Raw genomic sequence first — 12,289 nt, 5'->3', positions numbered from 1 at the left:
ATGGCCCCCTTCAGCACCTCCCCCTACACCCCTCCCCTCCCCCTCCATCAACACGATCCCCCTCCCTCCTTCAACACCTACTCTCCCTCAACACTCCCCTCCCTCAACACTCTCCTCCCTCAGCACACCTCCCCCTCCATCAACATTTCTAGCTCCCTCAACACTCTCAGCCCCTTGACCACTCTCAGCACTTCTTCAGCCTCACATCCTTCCCCTCCCAACATCTCAACCTCTACCCCAAACACCACAACCCCTCCATCAACCCTGCTGCCCCTCCCTCAGAACACCCCCCAGCCCTTAACGTCTCTCCCACAGCACACACTGTCCACTCCCTCAGCACCTTCCCCCATGCACATCACCACTCCCACTCCCTCAACATGCCTCCTCCTCCCTCATACCTCCCCCTCCCGGAACACTCTCCCCCTCCCTCATCACACCTCCCCCTCCAAACAACACGTCTTCCCCTCCCTCATCACACCTTCCCTTCCACCAACACCTCGCCCTCCCTAAAACACAACTCGCCCTCCCTCAGCGTGTCCTCCCCCTCCCTCAACACAACTCGCCCTCCTTCAACATGTCCTCCCCCTCCCTCAACACAACTCGCCCTCCCTCAGCGTGTCCTCCCCCTCCCTCAACACAACTCGCCCTCCTTCAACGTGTCCTCCCCCTCCCTCAACGTGTCCTCCCCCTCCCTCAACACAACTTGCCCTCCCTCAACGTGTCCTCCCCCTCCCTCAACACAACTCGTCCTCCCTCTCCCTCAACACAACTCACCCTCCCTCAACATGTCCTCCCCCTCCCTCAACACAACTCGCCCTCCCTCAGCATGTCCTCCCCCTCCCTCAACACAACTCGCCCTCCCTCAACACAACTTGCCCTCCCTCAGTGTGTCCTCCCCCTCCCTCAACACAACTCGCCCTCCCTCAACGTGTCCTCCCCCTCCCTCAACACAACTCGCCCTCCCTCAACGTGTCCTCCCCCTCCCTCAACACAACTCGCCCTCCCTCAACATGTCCTCCCCCTCCCTCAACACAACTCGCCCTCCCTCAACATGTCCTCCCCCTCCCTCAACACAACTCGTTCTCCCTCAACATGTCCTCCCCCTCCCTCAACACAACTCGCCCTCCCTCAACATGTCCTCCCCCTCCCTCAACACAACTCGCCCTCCCTCAACATGTCCTCCCCCTCCCTCAACACAACTCGCCCTCCCTCAACGTGTCCTCCCCCTCCCTCAACACAACTCGCCCTCCCTCAACGTGTCCTCCCCCTCCCTCAACACAACTGGCCCTCCCTCAGCGTGTCCTCCCCCTCCCTCAACACAACTCGCCCTCCCTCAGCGAGTCCTCTCCCTCCCTCAACACAACTCGCCCTCCCTCAGCGTGTCCTCCCCCTCCCTCAACACAACTCGCCCTCCCTCAACGTGTCCTCCCCCTCCCTCAACACAACTCGCCCTCCCTCAACATGTCCTCCCCCCAACACAACTCGCCCTCCCTCAACACAACTCGCCCTCCCTCAACATGTCCTCCCCCCAACACAACTCGCCCTCCCTCAACACAACTCGCCCTCCCTCAGCGTGTCCTCCCCCTCCCTCAACACAACTCGCCCTCCCTCAGTGTGTCCTCCCCCTCCCTCAACGTGTCCTCCCCCTCCCTCAACACAACTGGCCCTCCTTCAGCATGTGCTCCCCCTCCCTCAACACAACTCGCCCTCCCTCAACGTGTCCTCCCCCTCCTTCAACACAACTCGCCCTCCCTCAACATGTCCTCCCCCTCCCTCAACACAACTCGCCCTCCCTCAACGTGTCCTCCCCCTCCCTCAACGTGTCCTCCCCCTCCCTCAACACAACTCGCCCTCCCTCAGCATGTCCTCCCCCTCCCTCAACACAACTCGCCCTCCCTCAGCATGTCCTCCCCCTCCCTCAACACAACTCGCCCTCCCTCAGCGTATCCTCCCCCTCCCTCAACACAACTGGCCCTCCCTCAGCATGTCCTCCCCCTCCCTCAACACAACTCGCCCTCCCTCAGCGTGTCCTCCCCCTCCCTCAACATAACTCACCCTCCCTCAATGTGTCCTCCCCCTCCCTCAACACAACTCGTCCTCCCTCTCCCTCAACACAACTCGCCCTCCCTCAACATGTCCTCCCCCTCCCTCAACACAACTCCCCCTCCCTCAGCATGTCCTCCCCCTCCCTCAACATGTCTTCCCCCTCCCTCAACATGTCCTCCCCCTCCCTCAACACCTCTCCAGCTCTTCTCCTCACTCAACACGGACTCCTCCCTCATCAGCTCCTCCTCCCTCAACACCTCACCCTGCCTCAACACAATTCCACCTCCCTCAGCTCCTCTGCTCCTCCCTCAATACCCCTCCCTCTCCCTCACCCTCAACACCTCTCTAATTCTCTACACTCATGGATTCAGGGAGTTATACAGCACAAGAAAACAGGCCCTTCAGCCCAATGTCGACGACAACCAAGGTGCCTACCTGAGTGAGCCCTATGTGCCTGTGTTTGGCCCATATCCCTCTCAACCCTTTCCTACCCACATACCCATCCAATAGTCTTTTAAATGGACCCTCCTCTACCACTTCCTCTGGCAGATCGGTCCATACACCCACCACCCTTCGTGTGAAAAACTTGCCCCTCAGGTCCCTTTTTAATCTCTCCCCTCATACTTTAAACCTTATGTATGCACCTCGTGATTTTATAAACCTCTATCAGGTCACCCCTCAGCCTCCTTCACTCCAGGGGAAACAGTCCCAGCCTGTCCCGTCTCTCCTTATAACTCAAACCCTCCAGTCCCAGTAATACTCTCGTAAATCTTTTCTGCACCCTTTCCAGTTTGATGACATCCTTCTTACAGCAAGGCAACCAGAATTGTAGGCAGTACTCCAGATGTGGCCTTACCAACATCTTGTACAGTGGTAACATAACATCCCAACTCCTGTACTCGAAATCCTGACTGATAAAGCCAAGTGTGCCAAACACCTTCATCACTATCCTGTCCACCTGTGTCACCATTTTCAAGGTACTATGTTCCTGCACCCCTGAGTCTCTCTGTTCCACAACACTCCCCAGGGCCCGACCATTTACTGTGCAAGCCCTGCCCTGGTTTATATTTTCAAAATGCAACACCTCGCATTTATCTGAATTAAACTGCATCTGCCATTCCTCAACCACTGGCCCAGTTGATCAAGATCATATTGTAATCTTACATAACCTTCTTCACTGTCCACTATACCACCAATTTTAGTGTCAACCACAAACTTACTAACCATGCCACCGACACTTTCATCCAAATGACAAACAACAATGACCCCAGCACCAATCCTTGCGGCACGCCACTGGTTACAATCTTCCAGTCTGAAAAACAACCCTCTACCACCAAACTCTGTCTCCTACCATCAAGCCAATCTTGTATCCAATTGGCTAGCTCCCCCAGGATCCCATGTGACTTTACCTTCCGGACCAGCCTACCAAGTGGGACCTTGTCAAGGGCCTTGCTGAAGTCCATGCAGACAGTTTATCCCTCTTGAACACCCCTTTAAAAAAACTCAGTCAAAAGACATGAAATGCTGGGTAAAGAGAGAGAGAGAATTAGCAAAAAGGAAGCATGGGATGGGAAGGGAAGTGAGAGGGGTAAAGAGGGTGCAATTCAATGGAGACAGAAGTAGACGCAAAGAGCGGAACAGCCATATGTGACCTAAGAGCTAGCAGTGGTCGTTTAACCCTCTCCCCAGTCCACAATCAGTGTACTTCAGTGAACGGGCATGGTCGTGTAGCAGTTAGCGTAACGCTTCACAGCACCGGCGACCCGGGTTCAATTCCGGCCGCCGCCCGTGAGGAGCTTGTGCGTTCTCCCCGTGTCTGCGTGGGTTTCCTCCGGGTGCTCCGGTTTCCTCCCACATTCCAGAGACGTACGGGATAGGAAGTTGCGGGCACGCTATGTTGGCGCCAGAAGCGTGGCGACACCTGCGGGCTGCCCCCCAGAACACTCTACGCAAACGATGCATTTCACTGTGTGCTTCGATGTATATGTGACTCATAAAGATACCTGATCTACTGACCCACTTCAGTCAGCAGAAGCAGAGGTGCTACACCTGTGTGTGTGTCCAACTATCCTGCACCGACATTAAATGCCAGCATCCCATCCACCAGGTTTCATTTCCACCTTCATCAAAGGTGCAGGAGAAGGCCCTGGATCGGCCGGCAGCCAGCCAGCCCTGTCAGCAGCTGGGGGAGGTGTTATCCAAGACCTTCCTCCCACACTCACCTTCTTGGTGTAGTCCATAGCTTTCAGAATGGAAAGGTTGAGGGTCTCCAGGCAGGCCAGGACATCCTCATAATCCCCCATGTGGGAGGCAAAGTAATCTGGAGAGGTCGAAAGTAAGGCATGGGTTAGTGTCCACCCCATCTCCAGCTTCACCCCAACACCCTCAGGAAGGCCCAGTGGCACAGCGGGTAGCACCGCCGCCTCACGGCGCCGGAGACCCGGGTTCGATCCCCACCTCGGGCGCTGTCCATGCAGAGTTTGCGCGTCCTCCCCGTGACCGCGTGGGATTCCCCCCATCCCCCACCCCGGGTGCTCCGGTTTCCTCCCATATCCCAGAGACGCGCGGGTCGGTAGATTAATTGGCCTCTGTAAATTGCCCCCAGTGTGTGGGTGAGGGGTAGAATCTGGGGGGGGGGGGAGTTGATGGGAATGTGGGGAGAATTAAATGGGATTAGTATAAGTGGGTGTTTGATGGTCGGCATAGACTCGGTGGGCCGAAGGGCCTGTTTCCATGATGTATCTCTCTGTGACTCTGTGACCAACATCAACTTCACTGACTCCAGCAAGAGACAATGAACACAGGACAAAGGGGCAGGAGGGGGGCGCCCAGTCCCTCCCCTGCTATTCGTCACAGCTCATCTGCCACCTCAGTACCATTTCCCTCCCCCCTCCCTGTACCAGATGACTACCTAAATATCTAAAGGTCAGTCCCCTGCCTCTGAGGTCGGTTCCCCAGAGCCCTGCACTTCACCGGCCTCTGAGGTCGGTTCCCCAGAGCCCTGCACTTCACCGGCCTCTGAGGTCGGTTCCCCAGAGCCCTGCACTTCACCGGCCTCTGAGGTCGGTTCCCCAGAGCCCTGCACTTCACCGGCCTCTGAGGTCGGTTCCCCAGAGCCCTGCACTTCACCGGCCTCTGAGGTCGGTTCCCTCAGAGGCTTTTCCCACTGCAGGGATCTTGCCACACATGGATGCTACATGGGGATCATGGGCGAGGGGTCATGGCTGAGGGGTCATGGCTGAGGGATCACAGGTGAAGGATCACGGTGAGGGATCACGGGTGAGGGGTCACGGTGAGGGGTCATGGCTTACAGATCATGGGTGAGGGGTCACGGATGGGAATCCTGATTGGTACCCCTTTAACAAAGGACAGGCACTGAGGCTAACTTTACCCCCTGACCTGGCCCTTGGGCGGGGGGGTGGGGTGGGGGGGTCATGTGGCTCAGCCTGATGTTGCTGTCGTACAGGGTGGTTGTTAGAGGGGTGGGGACGTTCCCAGACCTGGGGGAGGGCAGGGGGCAGGTCAGGCAGGGGTCTGGAAAAACGGGGGGGTATTACCAGCAGAGTCATTACCAGCAGGGCCCATTACCAACTGGGAGTCATTACCAGCAGGGCCCATTACCAGCAGGGCCCATTACCAACAGGGAGTCATTACCAGCAGGGCCCATTACCAGCAGGGCCCATTACCAGAAGGAGTCATTCCCAGCAGGGGTCTACGGTTGGTCTATTTGAGTTGCTGGTCAATGATGACCCTGGGGGTGTTGATGGCTGGGACCTCCGTGATGGGCATGCCATTGAATGTGGAAGGCAGGTGTGTCTCTTGTGGCAGGCGGCCACGCCTGTGGTACGAACGTTACTCGTCAGTGACCAGCCCGTGCGTGAGCGTTGCCTCAGTCTCGCTACACGCGGGCGTGGACTGCTTCATCTGTTGAGGAGTTGCAAATGAAACTGAACCCCAGTGAACCTGCCCACCCCTGACCTCCTGACGGAAGGAAGGTCATTGATAAAGACAGCCGAGTCGTGGGACGATGCCGAGAGGGCCTCCTGCTGTGATGTTCTGGGCTGGGATGGTTGACCTCCAGCAACAACTGTCTTCCTTTGTGCACGGTCTGGCTGCAACTATCTCGGTGTCTCCCCCGCTTCCCCTTCGTTAGGTCCACTGCTTCCCCACTGATTCAATCCAGGCGATGACCTCCAAGGACTAAAACAGTCATTTATTAACTTAGATTGTTTTAGTCTTGTTTTGAGTTTACTTAAATCTTTTCTTTTATGTATTTTAAATTGAATATTCAAGAAAAATAAATTTGCTTAGAGACACAAGAGATGCGGGAATCTGGAGCAACACACACAAAATGCTGGAGGGGCTCAGCAGGTCAGGCAGCATCCGTAGAGGGAAATGAACAGTCGACATTTCGGGTTATTGCCTGGATTGGAGCACTTTAGGTACGGGGAGAGGCCGGGCTTGTTTTCCCTGGAGGGAAGGAGGCTGAGGGGTGACCTGATCGAAGCGTATAGGATTACGGAGAGGTATAAGTGGGGTAGAGGGTCAAGGTCTCTTTCCCCATGCTCGGGGTATTAAGGGCATCGGTTTAAGGAAGACACAGTTGGACACCATTCCCACCCTCCCCTCCCCCATCTGCCTATCGTCCACTCACCTGGATCCACCTATCACCTGCCAGATCTTGCTCCACCCCTTCCCCCCACCTCTTTATACGGCCCATCTCCCCTCTATTTTCCAGTCCTGATGAAGGGTCTCAGCCCAAAATATCGACTGTTTACTTCCCTCCATAGATGCTGCCTGACCTGCTGAGTTCCTCCAGTGTTTTGTGTGTACATTTGAATAGTTATTCTAGACGCACAGACCTTGTACAGCGGTTGTGGTTGTTGGAGGTTCATCATACAACCACGTTTGTCTTCAATGGTTTATGAATATCAGAAACATTCAGGGTTATTAACCGCTTTGACAGCCAGATAAGCTGGGAGTGTGACTTTATCAGCTGGCAACGGCTTTTTACAGCGATGGGCTTCCATGGAGGGTCCCAAAGTAAGCAGGTGGCTCCACTGGTTAGCTGTGAGCTGGCTTGGCCTTGCAACTCCTCCGCTTGGGGCAGCTACATCCTTAACTTGCTGACTGCAAATTGCACGCTGTCATTACCAACATCTAACACTAATCTCAGAAAGACCCTTTTTTTTCTAAAAGACACGCCTGCCCTCGATTCCTGACAACGGACCTTTGAAGTGGAGCTGCAGGACTCCCTTTGGGTTGTATGGCATCTTATTTACAGACAGCAAGCTCCCAGATAATGACCAAATCATTCCGTTTCATTGTGCTGAGACAGGAATAACAACGGCCCGGACACTGGGATAGAATGGAGCTGTTACCTGCCTTGTTCCCACTTGGGGGAGAAGGGGTGAGGGGAGGCGCTGCCTCACAGCTCCAGAGACCCAAGTTCAACCCTGACCTCAGGCGCCGGCTGTGTGCGTGGAGTTTGCACACTCTCCCTGTGATTGCGTGGGATTCCCCCCACTGGGTGTTCCGGCGTCCTCCCGCATCCCGATGACGTGCAGGGGTCGGTGGGTTAATTGGCCGCTGCAAACTGTCCTCAGTGTGTGGGCGAGGAGTAGAATCTGGGGGTGGGGTGGGGTGGTGGTTGATGGGAATGTGGGTAGAATAAAATGGGATCAGTGTGAATGGGTGGTCAAGGGTCAGCACAGACTCGGTGGGCCGAAGGGCCTGATTCCGTGCTGTGTCTCTCTACTACTCTTGCGCACACACCTCAGCCTGTCGGGCAACCCTTCCAGGGCTCCCTCTGTAGCCGGACTGCGGTTGTGCCCAGGCTGATGCCAACTGAAGTGAAGCTTCACGAGGAGGTGGCTCTGGTTCCCGGCGGGGCCGTCGCCAAGGTGAGGGTGTGACAGGGAAACAGGCAGCATGGGGAGGAGCTGCAGGATCTGCTGGCTGGATAGACGACTGTGATTGGGCAGGACCTTTGCGCGGAGCAGAGAGACAAGGTGTTGATGTTGGCCAAGGTCTGCCGTGCAGCCATCCTGACGATGCACAGCCCTCACTACAGTCCGTGAGACTCCATCTGTTACCCTGGAGAGACACAGTTCCCCATCACTGCTCCCTCAGGCACGTTCTCACACTGTTCCGGGAAATGAATCTTAAAGTCACGGAAGTAATAGAATGAGGCTCTTTGGCCCATCATGTCCATGCTGACCTTCAAGTGCCCACCCGTACTAACCCCATTCACCGGCACTCAGTCCGTTCACCTGCTATCCCTTGGCAATTCAAGTGCTCATCCAGGTACTTCTTAAATGTTGCGAGGGTCCCGGCCTCCAGCAGACATTCGGGGACTCGCTGCCGCTCCTAAATATTGCCCGACCTGCTTGGCAACTGAGGCCAGGGAGCGTCAACGGGAGGCCCGAGCTCAACCCGGGCTGGGGATCGAACCAGAAACCCTGTGTGCCTGAGTCCCAAGCTATCAGCTGGGCTGGCTGCTCACTGGGAGTAGAACAGGCAGGACTGTGGTGGTGAATACACTCAGCCTCCAGGACACACGCGGTCTTGTCACTTGTGCTCCACCACTGGGCAGGGAGTCTCTGGCGGGGTGGGGAGTGGGGCGGGGTAGGGTCACCTCTCCCAAAACTTCCCTGCCATTCCAGTGGGAGAAAGTAAGAGAGTGACGAGGAGGCATACAAGAGTGAGCTGGCTGAGTGGTGTCGTAAACAACAACCTTGCACTCAACATCAGCAAAACCAAAAGGAACTGATGGTTGTCTTCGGGATGGGGAACACGCACCAGTCCTCACTGAGGGGTCTGCGGTGGAAAGGGTGAGCAGCTTCGAGTTCCTGGGTAGCAACATCTCGGAGGACCTCCCCTGGGCCCAGCACATCGATCCAACCAGGAAGAAGGTGTTGCCAGCATCTCTACTCTCTTGGAAGTTTAAGGAGATTTGTTGTATCATCAAAGACACTGACAAACTTCTCCAGATGCACAGTCCCGTCCCACCACGTGGTGGGACTCAGCCAGTCCCACCACGGGTACAGCTCTCCCCACCATCGAGGAACATCCACAAAGAGGTGATGCCTCGGAAAGGTGACGTCCATCATCAGGGACCCCCACCATCCGGGCCGTGCCCTCTTCTCGATGCTGCCATCGGGCAGGAGGTACAGGAGCCTGAAGACCCACACCTCAAGGTTCAGTAACAGCTTCTCCCCCACTGCCATCAGGTTCTTGAACCCACCTGAAAAACCCTAATTTTATCTCAGGCTATATTTCCCTCAACTAGCACTAATGTTGTAATGCTATATTTTGTTTATTTTGTCATTTAAGTTACATATAATTTATGTTAATTTAAGTTTATGTAAATTATGTTTGCAACGCATGCTGCAAAGAGCTAATTTTCATGGCATTTATACCCTGGGGAATGTCTGCCCATGGCAATGAACTTGACAATAACCTGGGACGTGAACTGATCCCCCTGGCCACGTGAGAGAGGAGGCAGGCCACCTGTACCCGGGAGCACTGGGGCCTGCCTGTCATTCTCCTCCCCTTCGTGACAACCTGCCTGGAGACAGGCCCCGCAGGCGAAGAGACGGCGGGGTTGCCTGACTTACCGCAGAGCTCCTTGGTGTCCACGTGACTGCAGCAGGCGGAGGGGGGAGAGAAGCACAGAGAGACTCATTACTTCACAGCACCCGCGCACCCGCAGGTCCCAACCGACGGAGCAGGACGCCACAATTCAGGGTACAGGACCACGTGCCACATGAGAAGCTGCAGTCGCTTCGCCTTCCTCTCTGACACCAACAGCAGGGCAGTCTGGCGTCTCCCGAAAGCCAGCCAGCTCCCCGTGTACATATGTGCCATGTCTTTCACCTTGTTGCCATGGCTACAGTGCTATTTTCAGTCGGAAGTTGCTGCACTGGAAGGAAGATTGATTTCCACTGGGAAGATCATGCCAGGCTGTAAGGAGGAGCATCCCCGGCCCTCCGTGCACACAGCAGTACGATCTCCGCCAGGGCTCGTGGAGATGGGCGATTCTGTTAAATGTGGGGCTCAGAAATCCCATTACACCTGAACTAGGTGTGACTCAGTGTAGCCAATGGGGCAGGGCACCTGAACAGGGTGTGACTCGCTGTAGCCAATGGGGCAGGGCACCTGAACAGGGTGTGCCCCACTGTAGCCAATGGGGGGAGGGCATTCGAACAGGCTGTGCCCCGGTGTAGCCGATGGGGGGAGGGCATTCGAACAGGGTGTGACACAGTGTAGCCAATGGGGGGAGGGCACCTGATCAGGGTGTGACTTGGTGTAGCCAATGGTGATAGGGCGCCTGAACAGGGTGTGACCCAGTGTAGCCAATGGGGTGAGGGCATTCAAACAGGGTGTGAACTCATATTACAATGGGAGGAGGGCATTTGAACAAGGTGCAACTTGGTGTAGCCAATTGGGGGAGGGCACATGATCAGGGTGTGCCCGGTGTAGCCAATGGGGGAGGGCATTCGAACAGTGTGTGCCCAGTGTAGCCAATGGGGAGAGGGCACCTGATCAGACTGTGCCCAGTGTAGCAAATGGGGGGAGGGCACCTGATCAGGGTGTGAACCCATGTAGCCAATGAGGGGAGGGCATTCAAACAGGGTGTGACCCACTGTATCCAATGGTGGGAGGGCACCTGATCAGTGTGTGCCCAGTGTAGCCAATGGGGGGAGGGCATTCAAACAGGGTGTGCCCGGTGTAGCCAATGGTGGGAGCGCACCTGAACAAGGGGTGACCTGGTGCGGCCAATGGGCAACACATCTGCCTTCAGTCCAGGCGAAGGGTCTCGACCCAAAACGCCGACTGCCCATTTCCCTCCACGGATGCTGCCCAACCCGCTGAGTTCCTCCGGCACTCTGTGCGTTGCAGCACACACGTGACTGCCTGTTTTACTCGCTTCCACTGGACCTGTTACAGCACCAATCACAGCACCAGCACCATCTCCGGTGTGTGGACGGCACAAGGTGAGGACGTACCCCAGGAGAGGGACAACTGGTGACGTGACGTGGAGGGGTGAAGGAGCTCCTACTCCCTGGGGCTCTGCCTCACTATGTATGCAGGGTTGGGGGCTGCTCTGACTGCCGAGATCTCGCAACCTCAGCACCATTGCTATAGACAGGTGCATGTGCACTGTCCCCTTTCCTGAAGTCAATGACGGGGGCAGTGTACAAGCACCTGTCCACATCAACAGTGCTGGGGTCGAGAGGGTTGAGAGCTTCAAGTTCCTAGGAGTGAACATCACCAACAGCCTGTCCTGGTCCAACCACGTAGACGCCACGGGCAAGAAAGCTCCCCAGAGCCTCCACTTCCTCAGGAGGCTAAAGAAATTTGGCATGTCCCCTCTTGACACTCACCAACTTTTATTGATGCACCATAGAAAGCATCCTGTCTGGATGCATCACGTCTTGGTACAGCAACTGCTCTGCCCAGGACCTCAAGAAACTGCAGAGAGTTGTGGACACAGCCCAGCGCATCACGGAAACCAGCCTCCCCTCCATGGACTCTGTCTATACCTCTCACTGCCTTAGTGAAGCAGCCAGCATAATCAAAGACCCCACCCACCCAGGTCATTCTCTCTTCTTCCCTCTCCCATCAGGCAGAAGATACAGGAGCCTGAGGGCACGTTCCACCAGGCTCAAGGACAGCTTCTACCCCACTGTGATAAGACTATTGAACGGTTCCCTTATACGATGAGATGGACTCTGACCTCACGATCTACCTTGTTGTGACCTTGCACCTTATTGTCTACCTGCACTGCACTTCCCTGTAGCTGTGACACTTTATTCTGTACTGTTATTGTTTTTACCCTGTACTACCTCAATGCACTCTGTACTAACTCAATGTAACTGCACTCTGTAATGAATTCATCTGTACGATCGGTATGCAAGACAAGTTTTTCACTGTACCTTAGTACAAGTGACAATAATAAACCAATTCCAATACCAATTGTTGCTCTCAGGCTTCTCGGCTGTAAGATGCTGTGAGCTTGTGGCTTCACAGGGGTGGAGCTGGCCGAGTGAGTGCACTGTGTACACGGTACGGACCCCAACTCAGTGAGGGCTGGGTGTCAGCGTTCAGGGTGGGTCAGTGGAAAGGCTTTGGGAGGTCAGTATACGAGTTGCTGACCACAGAAAACCCTATGTTTGTGATTTGTCCAGTGACCCCCATCGTGGTGTTTTGGAATTCATAGAACTTAGAACATTGCAGC

General features: G+C 55.5%; 1 protein-coding gene across 1 annotated transcript in view; it reads right to left on the bottom strand.

Moving 5' to 3' along the window:
* The window catches only part of necab2 (N-terminal EF-hand calcium binding protein 2), a 91,513-nt gene that overhangs the window by 45,487 nt on the left and 33,737 nt on the right, over positions 1-12,289 (bottom strand). Inside the window, exons 4-5 of the mRNA XM_052028362.1 lie at positions 9,666-9,691; positions 4,269-4,366 (exon numbers count right to left, since the gene is read on the bottom strand). Of these exons, the coding sequence (XP_051884322.1) occupies positions 4,269-4,366; positions 9,666-9,691 (124 nt within the window). The remainder of the gene's footprint in view (positions 1-4,268; positions 4,367-9,665; positions 9,692-12,289) is intronic.

Source organism: Pristis pectinata, chromosome 13 (assembly GCF_009764475.1).
Source record: "Pristis pectinata isolate sPriPec2 chromosome 13, sPriPec2.1.pri, whole genome shotgun sequence".
In the NCBI taxonomy this organism is placed as follows: Eukaryota; Metazoa; Chordata; class Chondrichthyes; order Rhinopristiformes; family Pristidae; genus Pristis; species Pristis pectinata.
Note: the sequence above shows the minus strand (reverse complement) of the source record. Positions and strands in the feature narration are given on the sequence as shown.